The sequence below is a fragment of the Centroberyx gerrardi genome, chromosome 16 (genome assembly GCF_048128805.1).
Source record: "Centroberyx gerrardi isolate f3 chromosome 16, fCenGer3.hap1.cur.20231027, whole genome shotgun sequence".
Lineage (NCBI taxonomy): Eukaryota > Metazoa > Chordata > Actinopteri > Beryciformes > Berycidae > Centroberyx > Centroberyx gerrardi.
This window is the reverse complement of record NC_136012.1, coordinates 24,139,171-24,164,762: the sequence shown is the minus strand read 5'-3', so window position 1 is coordinate 24,164,762 and position 25,592 is coordinate 24,139,171. Positions and strand designations below refer to the sequence as shown.

Genomic DNA, 25,592 nt, shown 5'->3' with positions numbered 1-25,592 from the left:
AGGTCAAAAAGCATAACGAGACGTGAAGCGAAGGGAATTTTGAATTTTTAAATTTAAATATTTCGACATTTATAAGCTTTGCAGAAATTTTCCCTTCTTCACTTTTCCTAGAACCACTCTCTTTAGAAACTAATGCTTTTAGATTTTCAAAATCACAAGGAAATTGGGGTGTGATTGATTTGACCCCCCTTTCGCCAACTACTTGCTATTTGATGGGTCCATTTTGACAAACAGTTTCCATGGAGACAGACTCTGATGCTCCATGTACCAGACTGATTCTCAGGATTTTCATAGCAGTTTATAGGTTTAGCTTCTGTCTTCTTAATCAGAAATCATGAAAATGGTATCATGAAAACAGCAATAAAATATGTATTGGTGTTTCTAGATAGATTTCTGCACCCTTTTTTCATAGATTTGGTTATCAGACGTTCCTGCTCAATTTTTTATTTTGATTGCAACAGCTTACGTTTAGCAGTCTGTCCTTTTAAGCTGTTTATCCTCTCACACACACACAGAGCTAGACAGATGGATCCCAAGACACAAAATCACAGATACTAAAACTAACGGACAGACAAACACACACGTGTTTTTCAGGTATCTGTATTTTCTCTGATATTTTTGGTGTCAAGAATGTGAAGAAGAAGAATTAGATTATAGTTAATATAACACAATGCATCCAACCTAATAGTAAAAGCATTTTACATGATGTGAAGCTTTTTTCTTTTCAAGACAGTTTTATAAACTGCAAACAGATGTTAAGTTGTTTTTGCCCTGCACTTAAGTAAAAAATGGAGTCAAAAATACAGTTTGATGGCATATGAGTATTTTTATAATGCCAAGCTGACCATATGCAGTCATAGAAAGCTGTTGATTGCTACACTGTATTTCAATTTGACCTCTTAAATTTTAATGAAGGCCTGTAAAAGTATATGGCGCTCGTCACATAGCGTACTGTACGTTTCAGCTGGGAACTGCGACTGGGAAAACATGGAGCGACACCAGGCATCCTGTCTGGCTCGGCTGTGTTTTTGTTTTGAGGGAAGTGTGAAGGAAGCTGCCGTCTCCAAATGCCAAGCCGCTGTCTCCGAGAGTCAAACTGCCCGAAAACTTAGCTGGATGTTGATGTTTGGAAGGGAAAAAATCCACCCTGAAACACTTCAACACTGTTAAAAATCAGCTACTGGTGATCAACCTCGCATTTCTGGGTCCATTGTGTTGTTTGGTGGTGTATTTTTCTTATTCCTGCAGATAATTGGCCGTCATGTTGAGACATTTCCAGAAAATAGCAGAAAATATTTCAGCTATACATCAACAGTAATCATTAGGTTTTGGTGTCAGTCCCTCAGAATCAAAGAGCGAGGGTTTCTGTCTCAACCCACTGTTTTGCACTGAGGTTCAACAATCATACAGGGAGAAATCAATCGTAGAAGAGGCAGAGAGACCAATTTGTCCACCGACAGCAGCCTCAATAGACCAGAATGCAATGCACCCACATAATATGATGCATTTCGTGCTTTCTTGCTCTTACTATGCTATCACTTTCACTATCACTTTTGCTTTCTCCGCTGACAGTTGAATGATAACACTCAAGCGATATATACGCTCATACACCCAGCTTTGATTGAAAGCAACAAGTTCATACCCCTTCTCTGAGGATTGTTGAAAGGCATTCTGGGAAACGTAGGAAATCACTAACTGAAGTAGAAGTAGACGAGGTAGGTTGAGTGAAAGTGGGTTCACCAAAAAAGTAAATTACAACACTTCATCACAAAATAACTCCTGGAATACATTGAACATCACAGATTGATGATATCTAACAGTATAAGAGTATCCAAGGTTGGAATTTTTCTTTAAGTTGGTGCTGGTTTTATGGTCAAGATCCACATTTTTTACCTCACCAGATTCACAGAAAGTTGCATGCGCCATATTTAACTGCTAATAACATTTGAAAGTGCTTGCCATTATCTTGCGTATCATAATAACTGACTCTGGATCAGATCCAGGAGGCCCAGACAGGAGAGCCGAGGACAGGATAACAGTCCAGTGATCAGCCAATCACAGGGAGCTTTGATTACACCCAGAACAAGAGGATCCATTTATTAACGCGCACACACGCTGGACTCAGCCAGGTTTTCTCTGACCTGACCTTTAGACAAGGCCCTTTCACTATTCAGCTCAGTAGACTCACTTCGCCCTGACAATAATTAGAAGACAGGAGAAGAGTTTAATTCAATCTCTGAAAGAAATTCAATATTGGCAATGTTCTTTTGTTTGGGCCAAGTCCTGCAGATAGATACAGTGTTGATAAATGAGGCGCTTTGTGCTTCTGCTGCTACTGCAGTAAAGCCTATTCTCCTGCTCCTTCTCTGTTTTTTGCAGGACAACGCCCATATAGTCAAAGGCTGTTTGAAAGAATAAACTGAATGATGTCATCAGGATGCTTTTTATTTGAAGAGCTCTTTTCCAAACTGCTATGCATCCCGTTTTTTGGAAATGAAAAAAAAACTATTGCCTTGAAGTTCAGCATTCAATATTTCTAAAATATAGGGAATCTAGTCTGTAAAAGTTTTACCACATCGTTAACCAGGAACCAAAGGCTATGTTCACACGCCTTCGTGCTCATTTCCAAATTGCGGCTCATTCTTTTGGGATGACTGTTCTTATCTATTCTAGGATGAAACCCATCTCTGATAAACATGAACTGACATTGACATTGAAAAGACACACATGCACAGAGTAACAATCACAAGACGTCACATCTGTTTTTGTTTCGAACACATTTCAGTTACAGTTTGTCTCTTTGAGTTTTGACTGAATTCAGGCATCTTCCCAAACACACATATCCATGTGGTCCATATCAGATTTGAAAAAATGTGACTTTGAAAAAATGTGATTCTGATTAGAAAACATCAGGTCCGTGTCACATGTGAGGGAAAAATATCAGAATTGGGACACTTTCTGCTGCAGTGTGAACAGCAGGAGCGTATTACCTCTTGTCCTTTAGAGAGTTTTGTTATGGGCGGTCCTGGTGGGGCAGTGGGCCGAGGCGCATGCTATGTAAGCGTAACGTTGTGGGTTTGAATCCGGTCCAGGACTTTAGTCACATGTTATCCCCCTCTCTCTCTCTCTCCCCCAATCTTTCCTGTCTCTCTCTTCTTTGAACTATCGTATAAATCAATCATTTTGTGAGAGTCGGTGTCACTATTTTCAAATGATGGACATTTCATTTCGGTCTTGATTTGTAGCTCTGACCCAGCGTTTTAGTTATTGAAAAGCATAATTAACTGCAGTTCAAGGCCTCATACACTTCCAGTAGTATGACTGCTCGTTGACTATGATTGGCGTAAATAGGTTTCGCTGAAGCTCTGTTACAGTATGGCATTGAACCATGGTGAAGGTTCCCTCGTGCTTCACTGTTACCATGTGTGCAGACCAGGAGATCACCTTGTAAAGACATATGTTGTTCTTTAAAGATGGATAGACGCTAAGAGTCTCTCATGTTTCCAATTGATGGTTTAAAACTCTATAATTGAACCACTCAATGTTTTCAAGGGCAGATACCTCAAGGCCTCTTTTGGGCCTTGATCTGTCAATCTTTTAGACCACATAAAGTAAAGAAGTCTGTTGAAATGAAAAGACAGATTTTTATAGATCCAAAATGCGAGGCTTGTTTCCACTGACTGCAGTGGCTGCAGCCTTTGTATCTGCTCAGAACTAAAGGAAAGTTTGACAGTTTAGATCTGGTTAAAATTGTGGCTCTATACCTGGAAAATATCCTTCCATAACCAATTAGTTGTTTTGGAACTGCAAACTGGGTTTCAGGAAAATTGAAAGTATTGAATTTAATTTGATGTATTTGGCACAAAATGACATAGACATATGAAAATATCCAGACACATACATACCTGTAACCAGAGAATATTACATGAAAGTATTTAAAATACCCATTTCAAATATGTTCCTATGTTGAAAACAAATGATACATAATAATGAAATTGCACAAATAAAATCATAATTGCAACCAACAACAGTAAGCAATTATTTAACATGCATACAAGCGTGTAGAGCCATGAGCAAGCAGACAAATTGCAAACATACATTATTTATGAAAGACCTTTAAAAAAATTTTAAAAAAAAACATCTGACAAAAATGACAAAAAATACTTTTTTCTCTTTGGAGTTATTCATTTTTCCTATGATAGATGGACTCATAAATCCATAGGTCATACATCGAGTGCCCAAGAATGCAAGTGGAGGTGAATTCCAGTAGCACATGTGTTGAACATCTTGGAGAGGAATTTTTAAACCAAGGCTTCAGGTATCCATTACCTATTTTTTGCAGATATTGAATAAGGGAATGCATTTATGAAAAACAGTCAAATGAAGGCAGAAATGATTGGTATGCTAAAGGTACATCGCTGGATTTTCCCTTCGATCCTCAATTCTCTGCACTTTGAGACTCTCACAACAACATCTTGTAGAGGAATTTAAGACGCCAAACGGGGAAAGTCCTTGAGCGATGCACTTCTGCAAAGCCAGGTGTTGCCACTGACATTAAAGAGCTGACATTGTGTTGAAAATCTGATAAATACGCAGCGGCATCCTAAGTGAATTCTTCCGAAACAGTAGTCTAGAATTTAGTCATTGCGAGCTGTACAATAGAAACACAACTATGATTTATTTTGCACGCTACCTTCCATAAAAACAGGCCGTCAACCTGCTCGGGGTTGATTTATGTTCAACCGAGCCGTTGGAATGCACCGCAGACAACAACACAATAACGCACTTCAGTTTAACAGCATTGGGACATTTAAATTCAAAGTGATATTTTTATACATAGATTGGCAATCTGGGGCAATCGCTGTGGGACTCCTCAATCAACTGTGTCTCTCTCCTTCAACTTATTTTTGGGTTCTCTCTCTCTCTCTCTCTCTCTCTCTCTGTCTGTCTGTCTGTTTCTGGACATCCTGTGTTCTGCTAAGTGGAAAATTAAAAGACAGTATTGTTTTTAGAAAAGTCATGTCAGTAATTGTCTAGACATGGCAGTTAGGCTATATTGTTGAAGACTTTGCTGAAGGCAGTGTATCTGCTGTACTGAAGCCTCTTACTACTCTTTCTACTGCTCTGGATAAAACAGTGAGTCAGCAGGTTCAGTGTCTTGCTCAGGGACAGTTAAAGGGGAACAATGCCCATTTTAATCCCAGATGGGATTTATTATTACTCAGAAGGTAATAGAACATAAATAGGAGCGATACTGTTGCTTGGTTATGCTTACATATTCATCGAAAGCGCAGCAAATCCACTAGGTGGACTCATGGTATAAAGCAGTAGCTTTCCAATGGGACAATGAATGAAGTATAGAATTGCAACAAAATTTGCTTTCTAATTAAATCTTTTGTCACAATCTGAATCTCTTATGTGAACAATAAACACTTCTAACACAGCAAAACCAAGCCATAGTTATTTTGCTATGGCTAGCCCTTTATTATAATAGACCTATGGAAACAAATGCTAGCTAGCTAATGCAATGTGTTGTCATTCCAACATTGCACAGTGTTGCCACTTGGCAACATACATTTGATTGTTTTACAAAAAACCTATTTTTGTTGCAGTGGTGAATATGTTATTTAAACTTTCCAGACACTGGTTACAATTTTTAAGTGGAGGTGAAACTGGCATATCGCGGTTTTTCAGATGTTTTGTCTAGTTTTGAGCAAATTGCAAACAGAGCAGCCTGCCTATCTTATCCTATCCTATCCTATTTCCAATGCAAATTTCACATTTCTGGACAAAGTTGCTAAACTTTCAGTCAAAGACTTTCATCAGAGCATTCAATGGAGAAGTCTTTTTCCATTTTGAACTAGTTTATCCTTTGCCTCCAGCACCTTTCTAAGTAATCACAAGTGTGCAGTAGTTCCACTTATCTGTTGCTACCTCCTGAATAATATTAACATTTTTAAAATAGCTGGTGTTTCCCTTTAAACAGAACACATGGCTGTTGTTAGACTCATTGGCTGTTATCAGGATTGAGCCTGCGACCGTTCAGTTGTGGTTTGGTTTCTCTAACCACTAGGCCACCGTGACCCAATAAACTCCTTCACTCCCGCCTCTGCTCTTCCCGACAGGCCGTGGCAGCGACTCCGAGTCCGACGCTCCCTCCCACAGGAAGATGCCAGACGTCCGTAAGGATGACATGTTGGCACGGCGGACCTCCGTCAGCGAGCCGCGGGCCGCCTTGCCCTTCAACCAGTACCTGCCCAACAAGAGCAACCAGAGCGGCTACGTTCCCACGCCGCTCCGCAAGAAGAAGAGCCAAGACAAGGAGGAGGGGGGCGGACGCAAGAGCTGGAGTACCGCCACTTCGCCTATAGGGGGAGACAGACCTTTCAGGTGAGTGCTGTCACCTGAAAAGAACAAGTCTGATGAGAAAAGAGGAAGTCTCATCATTTGTCTATCATTTCAGTGCTCTTTCATTGGTCTCATGCTATTTCCTAAATGACACAGAAATAAGGAACATACATTGCCAAGCTTTTGAAGATGATTGGGTTATTTAAAATACAATAGAAAGACATTTTGATTGATAACATTTCTACATTTGGCAGAACAAAGAACAAACAAAAAGGTTTCCAACTCAATTTCTCAATTCAAGTCAAATTTCACTGAAAATCTCCCAAGGCTTAGCGGTATAAACATGAAACGGTGAACTACTTTGCCAGCCAAAAGATTTTTTTCCCCTGGACAAACTTCTGCATAGGAGGCATGAAGGCTTATGATTAAAAATTAGTGGCTTAATTTGTCAATGCAGTGAGAGTATATTTTGGCACTAACTTAAGAATTTATTATAGCGGCCTTTATTGTGGAGAGCAACTGCAGACAGTCCATTAAATAGCCCATCATTCTGTTCACGAAACCTAAAGAGCATATTTCTCTGTTATTACAACGTAGACAAAACAATCTCTTGTTTTGTTTTTTCTCCTACAGGAGTTTGCATAAAGTAATAGTATGTTTTTCTCCCACGTCTGTGTGTTTTTAAAGTGTTTTTCTTACATTTTAAAATCACTTCCAATCAGGCCATTTCCCACACGATGTAATTCCCACATGAAGACCACAGGGATAACAAGGTCCTGGTTTAAGAAAAGACATTGAAAAACAAACCATTGCATGTTCATCATTCAGTATTTGTAAAGTGAGAGGATTCAATCTGTCAAAGTGTCAACCAAGAAGTTAAGGTACTCACTATCCTTTAAAAAGCAATATATACTATATGATATTATTTTGTTTCAGTGTTGTGCTATTCAATCATTCCGTCGGGGTAGGTGTCACTTGTTTGAAATAGTGCATATCTGGAATGAAACTCCTCAGCTGTTGATTATTTTTCTCCTGTCCAGCACTGTACGGTTGGGAGTGGCTGATGGAGGCCAGATGTGCGTTTTCATTGGCCGAGACTCCGGCCGGAGGGGAAAACCTGTAACGAGTGTGAAATTTGCTGCATAGACATGAATGAGAGAGAGAGATTAAAGTCTGAAGGTCTTACATAATGGCATTTATTGGTTTGGCATGTCACTGTGCTGAGAGCTCCAGAGACACCAGTATCATTTTGTTGAGGAATTCATCATCGATGGCTCTCACTGTAAAAGTTTCAGATTTCTGCTTGCTAGGTGAATTCCCTTCTCTGCTTAGATCAGTGGAAATATTAGTAGTAGTAGTAGTAGTAGTAGTAGAAGAAGAAGTAGTAGTAGTAGTAGTAGTAGTAGTAGTAGTAGTAGTAGTAGTAGTAGTAGTAGCAGTAGTAGTAGCAGTAGGTGCAGTGTATGTATAGTTTAGATGAGTAATAGGGTTCAACTGATATGGGTATTTGAAGGCCGTTACCAATATTTTTGGACGAAACCTGCTCATAACCGATATTTTGTGCCAATATTCAAGATCTTTAATTTACCATTTTCATGGCAAGAAATGACAAGGATTCAGTGCCCCCCCGCCAACCCCAAATTTTCTTTTATCCTTGTCAGGGTGGACAACCTCTGAAACAGCATTTAGACCATCATGGGACACTAAAACTCTCCATTGAAACCCAGACTAATGACATTATTTTAGTGTTAGCAGCTCTTTAAGGCAGGGAGACCCACCACACCTATTCAATGGTAGGGGAAACTCTGGGATACATTACTGCCTTTAATGGAAGAATTCATTTGCAAAACACATTATCAAAGAATTAATTGAATGAATTAAATGTGCAAAGAAGGAAGGAACCTCCAGCCCAGTGTATCAGCAAACTGATATATCGGTCTAACCTTGGTATAATGTTCTAAAAGTGCTGGGAGTGGATACAGAGGCCTAATTGGACCAAACATCTGTGATGGGAGGTGCCCACTTGATAACGGCAATGTCATATTCTCTCTCATCCACCCTTCTTTAATAGCACAGGGGGGAAATTACATCAGTGTATCGGTAAATGACATTGTGTTGGTCACAGGAATCTATCAGCCTTCTGTTTTTAACTCTCTTGATTGACCAACAATCAATTTGACACACACACTCTTTGAGATTTAGATTATAAGTAATATTAACCTGTCAGTAGGGTTTCTAAAATAGACAGCGAGAGAGAGAGAGAGAGAGAGAGAGAGTGAGTGAGTGTGTGTGTGTGTGTTTTACCCAATATGTGGCCCACGCTTGTTGGTCTGCCTTTCATTTCCTTTACTGTTTATCCATCCATCATTTTGAGTCGTGTGACATTGAAACGCATGCATTAATTATCATTTCATTCATTGTTTTCTTTTGTTTTTTCTCCTTCTCCTTCTCCTTCTCCATCTCCTTCTTTTGCATCTCATCCATGCTTTTCTGTTTCCCTTCCTGCCTCCTTTTACCTTGTGTGTTTGAATTTCCTTCCTTCCTTATTTTGGTTTTGTAACATGCAACTTGTTTCCCATGTCCTTGTGACTGTCATCTTATGGTTATGCTTGTTTCTTTTTGTGTGCGATTGGGATATCTTCTTCCTTCCCTGTGCGTTGTGGTTGTATGGATGATATAACAGTCCAAATGAGGCCCCTAGTTTAGAAGCCCCGCCCCCTAGTGCGTCCCCCACCCCGCCCCCTGAACCCCAGGCCCAGATTCAGCAGGAGCGCCAGAGTAAAAAGGACGAGGAGGAGGAGGAGGAAGGGGAGCGGACTCCTTCCACACCTCACACGGAGGTCCTCGAGGCGGGCTTGAGGAGGAGCAGTGAGCCTCGGCCCTGCAGCCTCCCCCGGCCCCGCGCGCAGCACCCCAGGGAGACTGTAGCTCGCCTGACGGTCACCTCCACCTCCGAACAAAGGTCTTCACCTTTATTCATGTTTTTTTCTCAACACCCCAAATCAGCAGTCCAATACGCTTTTTCATAGTCAAAGTTTCTGATTCGTTGTTTCCCCTAAATCAATCAAGTCGAAAAGCTGTTCTTCCTGTAGAGATTTATAAATTATGCCTTTATAAATTCAAAAAAGCTGACTTGTTTTTGCTCTCACTATGCTGTAGTATAGTGGGAGTCCGATATTGTTTCCGAATTTTGCAGAGTTGGCCTGAATGAGCTTGGGCCAATTCAGCTAGTGCTTTAGTCTTTATTGCATCTGATCTTTTGTTTGTGTTTGTTTTGTTAATTTCATTTTACAGCACTTTGTAACTGTTGTTGTTAGTTAGTTAGATAGGGATAGTTAGATAGGGTTAGTTCAAGTGATATGCAAATACACGTATTATTATTAACACAACTATTCTGGTTCATGAAGTCAGGCCTATTTTCTCCCCACTAAAACCCGTCCATCCTCAACTCCATATTTCCTGACTTTAGAAATGCTAAACTGTGTGACTTGCCTTTGACATTTTCCCCCACATGATGAAGTAACTGTGGACAAAGTGTCATCCCAGTCCTTTCACAGCCAGTGTTTCCCTCCGGCCCTTTTCCTTTTTGGCACTGTCACTGTCCAGATCACAGTTTCCATTACTTTTAACTGCCATTCTTTTCCAGAGGAACTCGCAATGAGTGAGCAGGTAGAGGTTCAGTGTCTTGCTCAAGGACACATAGCTGTTGATGGATAAACGACTTGGTTGTGGGGATTGAACCTGTGGTTTTTTTTGGGTACGGAGTTGTGCAGTACAGTGTCTGGTAACGTGGTGAGGATAATGAGCGGTCGAGACACAATGCTGTTGTATGTCTCACAGTTCAAAAGTGCAGTATGATGGTCCAATTTAATGTTTCTCAACAGCCGTCTCTCTTAATAAACATTGGTTTAGGTCTGGTGCTATTTCACAATCCAGCCCAGTCTGTGTTATTTCTTAGTCGAGCAGAGTTTTCATTTGCAGTCCTGTTGGAGGAATATTAGGGTCGCACCCCCTGTTTCCAGCTTTTTCTGGCACAAACGTTATGGTGTTGAAAAGTTTGGCTTGTCAGTGTTTCAAGGGAGTGAAGAGATTTCTTAGTCGAAGTCTGACTTGTGTGTTGCTGGGCTCCAAGGAAATTCAGAGGAGGTCTTCCAGGATGTTTCTAAGAGGCTTTGATATCGGCTCCTGCTTCACTTGGTAACAGCTTGCATCTCTCCAGGAGAAAACTCAGGCCAGACTTGGGGCGCTTTTAGTCTTCGCCAGGAGTTAACACTCTTGGAGGATGTATCACATCAACAAGGATGTATCACATCAACACAATAAACAAATTTGTGCTGTCCCAGACTGGATTACATGAAAATGACACATCCTTTTTTAAGAGGACACTGTGGCTGAGATGGTTGTAGACGGGTGTTTATGTCTGTCTGCAGTGTGTTTGTATGGAAGTAGAGAAGAGCTGACAAGTGCAATGCAACATGTTGCCTTCACAACATTTCATTGCCTGTAGTTGTCTTTTTTGCCTATATTTGTCAAATTTGTTTTTCTGAGTGAAACATAAATTTGCACTGATATATTCTACATTGATAAAAGAACTAGTAATTGATAAATCTAGAAATTAAATAAGCCTGGAAATTATTTTTAAGTTCGGACCAAGATTGTCAGTGCAGTGATTCAAACACAAATGAGTGTTTCCAATAATGTCACATTAGACCTTCCCCTCTTAGGCTGCTGCCATACTGTAACAAACTCTGGGAACAAAGCTGCACAAACACACAAATAAAACCGCATACATACATGCACACAAAAGTGCATGGGTGGGTGTACGCACACAGACACACACAGGGAACACGAACATGCGACCCGCCCTCAGGATGTAAGGAAATGAGGCCTTCTTCCTCCCCTGACCCTGAGCCTGCAGCTGGACCGGCTCTCCCTCCCTGCCATGCACTCTGGGAATTTACAGTCTGATAATAAGCCTCCCAGAAACCAGCCGTTTATCACAGGGTGACAAACAACGGAGCATTCAATGAAATTTGCTATGGCTTTGTGATTCAAATTTGTTTTTGCAGCCAGTCAGGTCTGGAGGGATTTGTGACCATGCTATGCTATTTTCTCAGATTTATATCTTCAGAGTCTACAGTTAGGCTCCTGCAGAGGAATGCAGTCTGATGATATGGGATGATAACCTGCCAACAAACCGCTTTAGTTTACTTTTTCTGACATGGGATGATAACTTCGCCAATTCTCTCAGCAGTTCTCCAGCTCGCTCGTGCTCAGAGGAACTCTTCCATCGCCCGTCGACCTTAGCGACGTGCGCCACGGCAACGAGCCCCGTCGACCCGTCCAGGAAGCCGCCCCTTGTGACGGACAGGGAGGAGGCGGGGCCGAGGAAGGGAGTCGCTAGCGGCCTCCTGTTAGTTGCAGATGCGGGCCGTGACGATATGTGGGCCCGCCGGTCCCTGACCTCGCCCAAACACGGCACCGCCCCGAGTCCCACTTACTTCCTTCCTGTGCCCGCTGCCGTGGCGACCGCTACCGTGGCGACCGCTACCGTGGCGACCGCTACCGTGGAAACCGCAAGCCGACGGAAGGCGAGGGCACTGAGTGAAAGCGACGAGCCGCAAAGACCGCCTTCTTGGTTGGATGACGATCCTCCGGCAACGTGAGCCCCGTCAAGCAACTGCACTACATGTTATGAATTTCCATGTTGAACTAGAACTGCATCCTACGTTTAACCCGAGCGACCTACAACTCCCATGATCCTTCTGAATACTCTCTCTCAGCATGTGACCCTTGACCCCAGGCGGCGATGCTCCCATTTGGATGACATACCGACTGTAGCTACCTGAAGATTGCATGACGTTGTTTATGTGAATGCAGACTGAAATTAACTGCGCTGTCCAGCAGTTGTTTATGAGAATGCATGGAAACTCTGGGGAAAAAAAAATCCTGATATTTCTTTCTCATTTCCTTTCATTCTGTTTTTAGTTGCTGTTCTTTAACAATTCGGAGATGACAGAAGAAGTCCAAGAATGTGGTCTTTGATTAACTATGCATGACCCTAGGTGGCGACCTTTGACCCTTTCAGGAGACCCAGAGAAGAAATAACTCCCAACTAAATCTGACTTGAATTTGAACACATTTGAACTAGGATTCTGCTTGTTTTTGTGCAAAATACATTTGGCAGTGCTTGCATGCATGTACGCATCTTTAAATACATGCCAGCCATTATTAAGCATACATACATTCCCCATCCCATGTATGCCTGTATGACAACAAAAGAAATGACCTTTGCATTAATGTAAGACACACTGTACGGCAAATAGACATCTTACTGCAACACGCCATATGGCCGAGAGACATCTTATAAAACAATCTCTCTGGTCTTGATTTAGTGAGGCTTCTTTTCATTTAGTCTCCTTACTCTCTTGTGGCGGGTTGTAAGTGAACCACAGGCCACACTTTCTCTCACACCCCTCCCAACATCACAGAGCAGCTTCATAAAAAAGACTGTGTATGAAGACCTCTGTGGTTGAGGCCAAACCTTCATATGGCGGTCACAGACAGACGGGGAGCCGCATCCTTGATGTTGTTTTCGCGCTATCCAATAAAAGATGCATGGTTTTTATTAATAGTTTAGTGTCAGCTGTGTGCTAAGATTATTGCCATATGAATATATTACACGCTAGCAGGGCCTTTTGGATTGCAGTGCTGTATTAAACTTGTTTTCTGTTCTGGCTGTGTTTTGGATAAGACTGCCCCCTTGTGCTCGGTTTGTAGTTCATCATTCAGCACAGGAACTGACAAATACATCTGTGCATACACTGCAAAAACTGGCAAACTTGTTAAGTTATTTTATCTTGTCTCCAGACTTATCAAGCTTATTTTAGGATTTTTTTTTGTGAAATCATCTTACTGCACTGGCAGATAATTTAACCGGTTTCAACAAATTTGACTTTTTTTTCAGGATAATGTAACTTATTTCAGGACATTTACTTGGTAAAAGTGAAATTGTAATTTCTTGTTTCAAGATTTTCTTCACTGTTTTATGATGATTTCTTGAAAGAAGTCATATTGGCATGTATCAAGTGAAATTTATTGAAACCGGCAAGATTATCTGCCTGTGCAGTGACATAATTTGACGAAAAATATCACAAAATAAGCTTGATGGGTCTGGAAACAAGTTAAAATCACTGGACAGCTTGTCATTTTCTGCAGTGTAGACACAAAACAAGAAGGCATACATGTATAAAACCTTATTCATCAAGCGCATTATTCGTACATATTCCGTCTCATTAATCCTTCATAAATTAACCCATTGTCAGCTGTATGTTTCCCACCAGCCAACGCTCAGATGTTCCATGTCAGTGTCTTGATGTTCACATGGGTAGATGACGTGTTTCTGGGTTGAGTGTTCCTGTGTTCATTTGTGGTTGTGCTCTCTCTCCATGCTCTCTGCCTCCTGTAGATTCAGCCGCACAGCTAGTGTGTCAGATGAGCCACAGTAAGTCGTCCTTTTTACCCCTCGGACTCAGCGAAGCCCGGCCCGGCGCTGCACTGCACTGCACAACAAGTCTTTCTCAACAAGTTGTTTAATCACGCATTGAGTCTTACAATTGAATTTCTCTTGATACAAGTGAGAAAATCTGAGGTAATTTCACTCAATTTCAATACAGTTTCACTTAGGGTAATAGGGTTTGAGCAGTATGGGTTTTTGAAAGCTGATACTGATATTTTTGGTTTGAAGCTGCCAATGGCCGATATTTTGCGCCAGTATTCATATCTTTATTTATATATCTTTAAATTTGACCGTCTAATTACAAAAAATTACAAAGATTCAGTGTTTTCCTCAGAACTTTATCTTTTTCTTGCCAGGGTGGAAAAGTCTCTGAAACAGCATTTAGAGCATCATGAGACACTAAAACTCTCCATTGCAACCCAAATTAATGAAATTCTTTTAGGTGGGTTAGCAGCTCTGTAAGGCAGGCTGACCCACTTCACCTATTCAGTGATGGGGGAAACTCTGGGATACATGACCCCTTTAAATGGAAAAACTCAAACTCAAAAACATTGTGAACAAATTAATTAATAAAATGTGCAGGGAAAATAAAATTTCATTGCAGATTTTACAGACGTTTACGTTTTTATGTAGCTGTGGTCAGGGAGGAGCTTCCATCATATCGGACGTGGACGAGATGATTATTTATTAAAAGTCAAATATTGGCCCAATATCACTACATTTGTTTCAAGATAATCTGATTTGATTCAGAGACAACTTTTAAGTTGATTTGCATTGGAAACAACAGCAACATATCTCTCCCAATTGGCAGATTTTCCTCACTTGTTATTAAGAAAATAAGATTTTAAGACTCGATAATGACTTGTTGAGATGGACATTTTTGGTACTGTGCTCTAACAATGTCAAAGTCAACCCCTAGTCCTTACTGGTCACTCATTAGATCTGAGAAAAAAGATATATATAGAATATAATGGACATGTTTTCTTGCCTTTTTGGCTCAGTCCAGTCCATTCCTCTCAGATTTATTCAGAGTGTCTGCAGTAGCGGCTAGGAAAGGACTGCCACTGTTAAACTGGGCTGCTGCAGCTTCACCTCAGAGCTTCTCCTGGCTGCATGTCTCACACAGCATCACCACCTCCACTCCCCTCCACTGGGAAATGTAGAAGCACCACAGAACCTGAATAGATAGAAAGAGCATTTCCTGGCACGTCATGGTAAATCTGCTTTGGTGCAAAAAGCAGATGCATCACTGTGCTCAAGGTAAAAAAAAAGTGAGACTTTTCATGTAGCAGGAGAGAGGGTTTGCACTCAGAGATGACTAAAATGAAAGTTTTAATTTAGAGGAGCGGGTAAAAGCACAGACGTCTCAGTCCTTGGCTTTGATGACATCAGTACCTTTATCTGTCGCTCTGAATTAAAACTTTTGAACATAATTACGCATCAGTCATCTCTTAAACCCAGATTTACAAAAGCCTTTTATAGGTGCAAAAACTTTAAGCATGTGCAAAACCAATGGGATAACTCCTGATTGGTTAAGAAAATTGTCCTCCACCTATCACAAGTCTTAGTGCTGACTGTGAACATTGCAAAGGTTTTTGTACTCACTAAGGGTTTTAGTATATCTGGGCCTTAGAGTGCAAACACACTCTTCCTGCTACAATCTCCTTTGGTCCACCTACAGATCAATGGCTGCCATAAAACGTCTGTTGTCATGGAAATGGTCGACGTTTTCATGTGTGGACAGTTCATCAGACTCTGAAACTTATGATGTTCAACACTGCTGCCCTTCTGCAACGTTCAGCCAAATGATGCCTTTGTATCACAGTAACGTGGCAGTTTTCTGAGTCTCACACACCAAATCAATACTTCATCAACAGTAATTCAGTGTTCTATGGCAGCCATGACCGTGACTATTGATTTGAATGGGAATGCTCCTTCTACCCATTCTAGTTCTGTGAGAAGCAGCCAGTATACCAGCATGCTCCTAACTGTGAGGCTGCACTTCACTATACTCACCTCTGTAACCTCAGTGTGGATTCTCCAACCTTACTGACAATGAAGACAGGAAAAGACCAGTCTAGGCTTTGTGATACAGCCTTGTGCCTTTATGAAGAGTGTATTGTTGTTGCATGACACTCACACACACACACACACACACACATGCACACACACACCAGGATGTTACTACGCTTTACAGCCATGGGAGCCTGCACCCGAAGCTTTTATCTGTATGGGATGCGTCTTATTTTGATATCTGTACTGCTCTGTTGTTTATAGGTTATTTATAGTCACTTTTTCTTACCATGATGGATTGAGTACTTCCTAACTATCTTTGTGCACAAAGCCTTTCTGCCCTTTCTTTCCGTTTTCTTTTGCAGAAGCACAATCGATTTGTTGGCCTCACAGAGGAAGCATGATGCCTTTTTTTGCTTTTTCTGACAATGACTAACAGGTTTTCTTTCTGATGGATAACAATTTAAACCAATGCCTTCTAACTGTGTGTATAGTTTGTTTTGGTGTGGCTGATGTGAGCTGACTGATAATTGCTTGTTGAGTCTTGGAAAAAGTTAAAAAGTGTTTTTTTCCCTGTGTGTCGGAGACTTAATGTGAAATGCATAAATACTTATACATACATACATGCATACAAACATACGTACATGCATACAAAACTACATACAAACAAGCATTGGGGCATTGCATTCTGGCAATGATGTTTCAGCACATTTGTGTTTATTTTCCATTGACTCCCTGTCTCTGTCTCTCTCTCTCTCTCTCTCTCTCTCTCTCTCTCTCTCTCTCTCTCTCTCTCTCTCTCTCTCTCTCTCTCTCTCTCTCCCTCCCTCTCTCTGTTCTCTTCGGCTGTCTCTCGCCCTAGGAGTGTGAGTATGATCGACATGCGTGGCGAGGAGGAGGCCATCTTGCAGCCTCACAGTCAGGTGCGTCATGAGCTGATGCACAACCAGTACAACAAGCTGAAGGAGGAGGAGGACCACTGGCAGGACGTGAGTGTCTCAGATTTTAAGTTATTCCTCTTAATTTCCCCATTTTTTTTTTCGGTTGTTGTTTTGGTTTTTGTTGTTCGATACGCTTGCGTCTTTCGTGTCAACTTGATTTTTTCTTTTCTTTTTCCCGCTGGAGTGAGATGTTTTTATAATCCCCTTGAGATTGTTGTCTCACTTGCACAGTTTGTATTTCTGTCCTTGTCTCCATTTTGTCAGGGTTTCATCAGTTGTATGCAGTCATTTTAGAGTCGATGTACTGAAGCACAAACCCCGGTGATATTTTGCTGTGCCCCAGTTAAAAAACTTTGGAAAAAAGAATCAGTTTTCTGGGGTCACAGCAGTGCTTAAAGTCTCACAACACTGCTGCATAAAGCCCTCTGCTTTGCTTTCATTTGGCACTGAAACACTTACAATCTGTCTTTGTCTTTGTGTGCGTGTGTGTGTGTGTGTATGTCAGGACCTGGCCCGATGGAAAAATCGGAGGAGGAGCGTGTCCCAGGACCTGATCAAGAAGGAGGAGGAGAGGAAGATGATGGAGCAGCTGATGTCAGGAGACACCTGTCACTCCCAGAGGAGGAAAAGCATCAAGACCTACAGAGAGATAGTGGAGGATAAGTAGGTCAAACTATTGTATTGTGCTTCTTCTTTTTCCTCTGCAAAAGTGTGCTGTACAGTATGTGTTTCTATTATGTTTAGTTTTATACGAGCAAGACCACATTTACTCACTATTCCAATGTGAAAACCAAAGGTACAGATACAGAGAACAAGGTACAAGAGAAAAGTAGATTTCTAACAGAGAAGAGAAGTTTATGTTTGTTTGGATCCCCATCAGTGGGCACCAAGGTGGCAGCTGCTCCTCTTGGAGTTTAGATAAGTAGGTCTCCTAAAAAGAGAGTGGAGGAGGAGTAGGTCTTTTACAGAGAGAAAATGGAGGAGGAAAAACTGTCCAATGATAGTGAGGAAGCAATAGGTTTTTCATGTTTTTCATCTTGCTCTACTTCATATTTTGTTCTGAATATGGTTTGAAACTGCATTTATACCCTCTTATTTTTAAAGTAGTAATCCACAAGGATTACGGATTGATTTTTGATTTTGGTGGCATCTTTGGTGCTAAGCGGTCATTGCTGTGGTGTTTCTACACTGCACTTTGGGCGGGACTGTGACGTCTTTTTCCTTGGATTTCCTGTTGATGAAGTTTGAGTTTCTATAGGTGGCGCTCTTTTCTTTGACTGTTCAGCCATGGTGGCTATCGCTGCTCATGCTAACTATCCAGTTCTTCTTCTGTTTATTCCCAACTTTAGCCAGTGTCTTACCGATCAACCTGTCTGACTTAAGTCATATCAGTTGCTTCAGATTTCACCCAGCTGTTTTGCCTTCTTCCTTCTATCCCTCCTTCCCTCTCTTCAACAGGGAGCGGCGTGAGGAGGATCTGCGGTTGGCGTACAGGAGCGCCCGAACCCCGGACGAGGCGTCCTCCATCCTCCAACGTTACGCCCAGCGCTTCTCCATCAGCGACGCCGTTCTGGAGCGCCTGCAGCTGCCCAAGCTCCTGGACCGCAGCGTATCCTCCGACCCCTCCTTCCCCCCCTCACACTTCCCCCTCTCCCTCTCCCTCTCTGCCTCCCCGACGACCCCGGAGCCCTCCGACATGGACCCCAACGGGCCCATGAGGTACCTGCGCCAGCAGTCCGCCCCGGCTCCCAAGTTCACGTCCACAGTGGAGGCGCGAGTCGAGGAGTTTCCCAGAGACGCGTCCTCGCACCACCGGCCCCAGATTCGTTCTCGCTCGTCCGAGCCGGCCCCCGCCCGCGCCCTGTCGCCCAAACCGGTGCCTTTGCTGACGCCCAAGCCTTACGTCCAGACCCGGCCCGCAGCGGCCGGACCCTGGCCCAGCAAGGTGAGCTCAGTACAGAGGGATGTTGATAGCAGAGATGGAACTGTAGGCTTCCATAACTCCATGGGTAGAGCATGGCCACTAAAGGCTAATTTATACCTCTATGTTGAAGTGTCGCCGTAGACTGCTAGAATTGTGATTGGCCCGCTTCATATTTCCGTCTACCTGTATCCAGTTGATGTCCGCCGATAGTGAAGACGACATGGAGCAGATTGACAAGAGACTAGCTGAGGAGACACCTCATCCCCAAGTATAAAGATTACCAGAATTCGTGGTGAAAAATATCCCAGAACATGAGTTTCAGAGAATGTAAACACTACTTCTTCTTCTGTTATTACTTCCGTGTTAACAAAGCACGACACTGCTATCTAGTGTTTCGGTGGTCTACGCACAGAATCACCAATCATAAACCATACCAACCACCTATAAACCATAGACACCTACACTGCAACAGTGACACTACGACACAGAAGTATAAATTGGATTCAACACTACCAGAGTTAGGGAATCAATTCCTACTGGGGACACCCATGATAAGAAGATATACTCTCATGGCGCTGTAAGCCAATTTTGATAACAGCATCCACCATATGGCATGTGTAAAGAAATGTGGATCCTTGCCAGTCCGTCTTGTAGCCCTAAATGCTTGCTATGTTGAAATTTAACCCAATTTAAATGGACAATAGCCTACAGCCCACTGCGTTAGTTTGCTTAGGCTCCCTCCATGGGATGACTGGATTCTTGCTTGCTCTTAACAAATAAAATGATTCTGATAGTGATTACTATCATCAGTATCAACAGTACTGCAGTGGGCATAGTTGAGGGCATGGCCATTTTGAACGCGGGTACTTCCCAAAGTTGGCTGCCCTCCTCACAGACTGGTGGGTAAGTCCCGCCCCCGCTCTCTTGGCATTTACATTAGAATGCCACAGAACCGCCATGGAGATGGGTCGGCGGGTTTCTAGGAAAACACAAGACTTTCCCTCCCAGAAGTAGCATGTAATGTTTCAATTTAGCACTCTCAACAGGATCTCAACAGGATCCATTTCCTTTTCTTGTGGAAAAATTTGCCAAATGGGCATATTCAAAACGGAGATCCTATGTTTTTTGGTTTTTTTTGGGGGGGGGGGGGGGTTATTACCGGACCAAATGGAGCAGAGCGCTTTTCTGGAATGTCTTGTCAGGAGTCTGAGCGGAGCCCGGCTTTGAATGGAGCCCTCTGTTCCCTATTGACTTAAGAAGTTGACAAGTAGGGCCCTCTCAATGTGAAGTGGGCTCCCGGCGGACAAAGAGGGCCCACACAGGCCGCGGGGAGGGGGTGAGGAGGTGGGGGGGGGGGGGGGGGGGGACTGAGAGCCTGCATTCACCCAACCCCGCCGCTGCGTCTTAAGTTACCGCTCACTACGAGTTCCTCACACATACATTACTGCCTCTTTGTCATACAGGCCAGGATGGTGTCGGGGGCGAGATGAATAGCTAATAATGACAACAGATGAGTGGCTCACAATGACCACAAATGAGGGCAGTGGGTTTTTAGGTGTTGGGTTTGTTGTCATTTTTTATATTTTTGGTTAGGGTTAGGGTTAGGGTGCATTGTCTGTAATATACTGAGCTAGAACAGGTTGGTAGTAGCATGCTGGGAGTTGTAGTTTCTTCCAGATGTTTCACACCCATTAACTGATTTCTAAACCTAAGTCATATAGGTCTGGACTGTTCTTACTTTAACTTTTACTTTAAAAAGTAATCTACAGCTTCTTGAATTATGCATGTGTCCTGCTGGCCTAGGATGGAATCCCGGCTTTCTTTCCTGTGTCTCTTTCTCTCTGCTTTCCCACTGTCTGAATAAATAAAATATTAAAGCTGAGTGGGCTGCTCAAGTTCAAGCTCAAGTTTGTTTATTTATATAGTCCTTTATCACAAGGGTGTCCCAAAGGACTTTACAGAGAATGAGCCTAAATAGATCTAACTGATCAACAATCAGGCCTGTCCACTTTCCTTTTTTTAAGCAACTCTGTAAGTCTCAAAAGTCATCAACACTGAGATGCCAAAACCTTGTGTGTGTGTGTGTGTGTGTGTGTAAATGTTCCACACTGAGATACAGCATTGTCAACTCTGTTCTCTTCCGGTCCAGGCGGACGGCTTGCTCCGAGTCAACGGCGATGTGGGAAGCGACGACGTTCCCTCCACACCTGAAAGTCAAGGAAGAGAATCTCCTCCTCACTTCCAGCCTTCCCCCTCCAAACCCAGCGATAAAGGCGCAGACGTCCCAGCATCGGCAGCCTCACCCTCACCCTCACGCAGCACACACGCCTCCCCCGCCAGAGGAAGCCCAGTGTCGTCGAAGCCCAAGGAGGCACCGGCTGGCACGGAGCGGGCGTCCAGGCGTGAGGACGTCCAGGAAGAGAAAGTCACCGAGCACTCGACTCCGCCGAACCGGCCAACCTCGCTCCCAACGGTCAGGATCAGGACTTTATTTTCTTGTTTAGCTAGGGTGAAAAATTTAACCGAACCAGATTCCTCACTCAAGAGAAACTGAGCATAATTGAAAGGTTTCATTGCAAAAAAAAGCTATGGTACATGAAGTCATCAGTCATTATGTTTAAAAGCACAGGTGATTCTATCTTCAAAAACATAATTATTGTTCAATTAAAGGTCAGAAAATGACTCATAATTGAAACTGTAACTCAAACTGTGCTGAGTAGAATAGAATAGAATGAAACTCTTCACTCAGTCATGGATTCTGTCTTTTAGCATCACAACCAGGGACATTCATACATACAGTTATTGTAGTTTACACACACACATATATATATATATGTGTGTGGAAAACTAGAAGCATGTTGTTTAAGGCACCCAAACATATTCATACTGGCCCACTTCAAGAGGGTGCTGGCATGATGTCATCATTATGGAGGTGATGTGCACACCTTGCACACTACTACACAGTGTGGTTTTAGTACGATACACATGCAAAGGAAAAACTATAATATTTTGTACACCACACATTCAACATATGATAGTTTATTCCCTTCCTCTTTGTCTATAGAAATTAGGTGGAACAAACACTTTTGACAAGATGCCTGTGTCCTACATTCATATTGTAACTTAATGCCATTATCTGCTCTTTGTTTGCATTATGCCATCTCTCTGAGCTTTTGGCAGGTTTGTCTAGTTGTTGGAATTGCCTCTTCAACAGTAGAACCTTATTTCTTAAAGTTTCCCCTTAACAGCAGAGAGGGTTCTCGATTTGCATGGCTTTACTTTGATCCCAGGCCATTTTTAGGTCGTTATTCAACTTGGAAACCGTCTCTGGCCCCTACAGGAACTGCAGAAGCAAGGGGAGAGCCTCGGGAAGACCGGAGGCCAGACAGCAGCCGCTCCGAAGGAAGAGGAGTCAAAGGCCGAGACCGCAGCCCAGCAAACTCCACCTCCAGGTCTGAGCCGCATGCTGCTAGACTGACACCTGGTGGTGGCTTATAGATCTGGGTTATTACACCTCAGGGACTATTTTAATGGCTGGGTATTAATTTGTCTTTGAGAAAATGGATAGTAGGCGTAAAGCAGGGTTGGACTCAATTCATGAATGAATTTATCAATTCCAATTCAACTGAGGAACTGGAATTGGAATTTGACAAAACCTACAGGAAATTGGAATTGAATTGGAATTTCAGGAAGTTGAATTTAATTCAATGAAATTCAATGTTTTTTCTTTACTTTTTCTTACCACATATCTGATATTATCAATATTGAATATCATGAATGCTATAAGTATTTGATGCATAACATGTAATCATGTAACATTATGATTGAATGTATTTGATTTGTTCAACTGTCTTTTATTTGATTCATAATGTTTGATTTATAATGTTTAGCAAGTCAAGACAAACTCTCTTAGAAGAGGATTTTCAGGAATTTAATGAAATTAAATTCTCTTTCCTGTCATTCCAATTCAATTCCTATTGTGTTTTCCTTCCTGTGTAAAGCTTCTGTGATTTTATGTTTCATTAGACATGAACAGCGATGATAAAATAGTGTTTCCTGTGTGCTTTCAGAAGCCCAACAAACCCTCCAAGAACAGACTGAACCACCTACAGAAAACATCCTCATCCCCAGCCTCGTCCAATCAGAAGTCAGCACACAGCAAAGCCAACCAGTGAGCTCACAGGTGAGACTGCCTGCCGGCCAAATGATCGCCTCCGTGGCCCAAAATATCCAAACAACAATCACACCAGCAGCCACCCAACCAATAATCTGTAAATCTGCCTGCAGATCAGCAGCAGTTCCCAGGAGTGGGCACAGAGACAAGAGAGTGTGCCAGTCGCAGCTGATCCAGGATCAGTTGGATGTAGCGCACCGTGTGAAACAGCAACAGGTAAACAACTTCCCAGCGTCAAAATAGCAAACCCCTTTTCCATGCACCTCCTCCTCCTCTTCTGAGTTTGACTAGTGCATGATCCTTGCTCGCTTCTTTCCCTTTTGCCTTTCAACCTGGCACTCTTGTTATTTTGCTGTTGTACTGCAAGATGTTTGAACTGGAGTTAAAGAGGCATGAAGAAATCTATGAACTTTATCGACCTCTACTGACAATCAATAGGAAGTGTAACAACATCGATAGAACTTCCCCACCTCTCCCATCCCCTTAAGTGACAGTGGTCTCTAATAGACACAAACAGTAAAGTCACATTTTCACAATAGAGACGAGTAAGCAGCTAATTAGCGTAGAGATCAAACAGAAAGTTGAAGAACGATGTATCTGAAGAGGTAATATATCACCATGCCAAATACTGTAATAATAATACTGTTTTGTCATTTGCTTTTTGGCTTTAAAGAGGGGGGGGTTGACATTTTTACTGGGGCATTAAAAATCAGTAAAAAAACATATTTATTCAGCTATAGTCAGTTTAGCCTACACTGTACCAGGAACAGCATTGTGAGAAGCAGACGTTTGACTTCCCCACTTCTTTTGATTTCCGTCCCGTCCTCCTGGTTTTGACATCTGTCTGTCCCTTCCTTCCTTCCCTTCCTTCCTTCCCTCCTTCCCTCCTTTCCTCCCACCCACATTTTTTTTTTTACTTTAGAGCTTGCAAACACTGTCAGGTCTCCGCTGGCAACCAGCAACCCTAAGTTACGCTGGGAGTTCTTCGCTCCTCCAGGTAAACCACCTCATTCATTGGTGGAGCTCGTCTTTCCCCCCCCCCATGGGTGCTGAATGTACAGGGTTTCCCCGCTGTTTCTCCAGGGGCCAGGCGGCAGCACCCGTCCCTTGTTTTTATCACTCATTCCTGGAGTACTGTGGATGCCAAGTGACATGTTTTTGTCCTTTTTAATGTTTTTTGACGTTTCTCATTCATACTACAACTGTATGTACGGTGAAATGAGTGCACAGTTGTTCTGAGTCTATCAAGTAACTCATTAGTATTTTGTGATTGTAAGGAGTTTACTTCAAACATGAACATCAATAGCAAATAATACTCTGCAGTATTTTTTCTTATCATTTTTTTTTTTTTTTTTGCCTTAGCTCAATTTTTGCCTTAGCTCGGTGCTTTATATTCTTAGCTTTTCATAATCACAGTGCCCACCAAAATCGACAACATCTGGCTTGCTTTAGGTCCAGCTCCAAATTTTCTAAAACAAAACTAAGTAGAGACAAGATAGGTAGTGATTTTGAAAATATTCTGTTCATAGCTGAATAGATTAATACATAGATGGGAGAAATTGGGGTGTCGTAACATAAGATACAGCATAATAAAGATAATAATAATAAAGGATTTAAAGAGTAAATCTAAACCAATAAATGAATAACTAGAAGCAATATGTGGCTCTCTGGGAAAATGTGCTTTTCTGGGAAATTGACTTATTCACATATTGACATATTATGGTCAACTTTCATAACAGTAAGACAGTATCTGACTGGTTAACTGTAGATTTTGTTCTTGGTTCTGGTGGACATCAGACGTCCCTCCATTACCTGGCTTTGTCTTTGTTTTCCTTCATCTGCATCTTTGCTCCTCAGGTTCTCAAGCCATCACTCTGGATGTTCTCATTCTCCAAAAACATTCCAAAATTAGATTCGTCCCATCAGATAAGACATATAATTTGACCATCTGTGTCCACTTGTTTTGTTTAAAATGTATTGTAACTACTGTACCCTCTCACTCTTGCTCTACAGAGGAGACGGAGAAGGATCACCGTGGCAACGTGAGTAAAAAAACATCATCTGACTTGATTATATTTTGTGGTCGGACTCTCAAAGGCCCTTTTACTGCTTCTTATCTGGCTTTTCATCTCCTGGGTTTCAGTGGGTTCGACTAGGCCTAGCTTAGTTTAGTGTGTGTTGCACAGTGATGAAACAGAGGTGAAGTGCTAAAAACAGTGATAAAACTCAGAAAGAAAGAAAAAATTACAAAATTGTGCAGTCAAGATTAAAAAAAATATCTCACCTCAGCAGAAATGTAACCTAATCCAAGAAAAAACAAACGAAAATGACGAACAAAGACAAAACTGAAATGGATAATAACAGAAACTGATGTTGACCTGTTTTAATGGTTCCTAGTCTAGATTCAGATGACATGAACCTTTTTGGCTTTCATAATTATATCCATGATCTGCTTTTCCTCATGCATGTAAATGGCTGAGTAGCTTTCTGTGAAGTGTGAAATTCCAAAACTTTACATCTTATTCTGTGCATTTGGAAACATACGTATTACCTGAATTTCATAAATAGGGATGATTTTATCCAAAAGCTTTGTAAGTTCTTAGTTTGGCTTATATCTAACATAGCATTCCATATTAAGCTGCAGCCTACTCTTATGCCAGCAATCATTTTCTA

At 42.0% G+C, this 25,592-nt stretch overlaps 1 protein-coding gene across 1 annotated transcript in view; it reads left to right on the top strand.

Annotated features, from left to right (window-relative positions):
* The window catches only part of LOC139924975 (LIM and calponin homology domains-containing protein 1-like), a 110,390-nt gene that overhangs the window by 71,728 nt on the left and 13,070 nt on the right, over positions 1-25,592 (top strand). The window contains exons 8-17 of the mRNA XM_078289184.1: positions 6,126-6,390; positions 13,817-13,852; positions 16,743-16,869; positions 17,327-17,484; positions 18,280-18,766; positions 20,895-21,218; positions 22,086-22,197; positions 22,816-22,928; positions 23,033-23,135; positions 24,933-24,961. Coding sequence (XP_078145310.1) covers positions 6,126-6,390; positions 13,817-13,852; positions 16,743-16,869; positions 17,327-17,484; positions 18,280-18,766; positions 20,895-21,218; positions 22,086-22,197; positions 22,816-22,928; positions 23,033-23,135; positions 24,933-24,961 — 1,754 coding nt within the window. The remainder of the gene's footprint in view (positions 1-6,125; positions 6,391-13,816; positions 13,853-16,742; positions 16,870-17,326; positions 17,485-18,279; positions 18,767-20,894; positions 21,219-22,085; positions 22,198-22,815; positions 22,929-23,032; positions 23,136-24,932; positions 24,962-25,592) is intronic.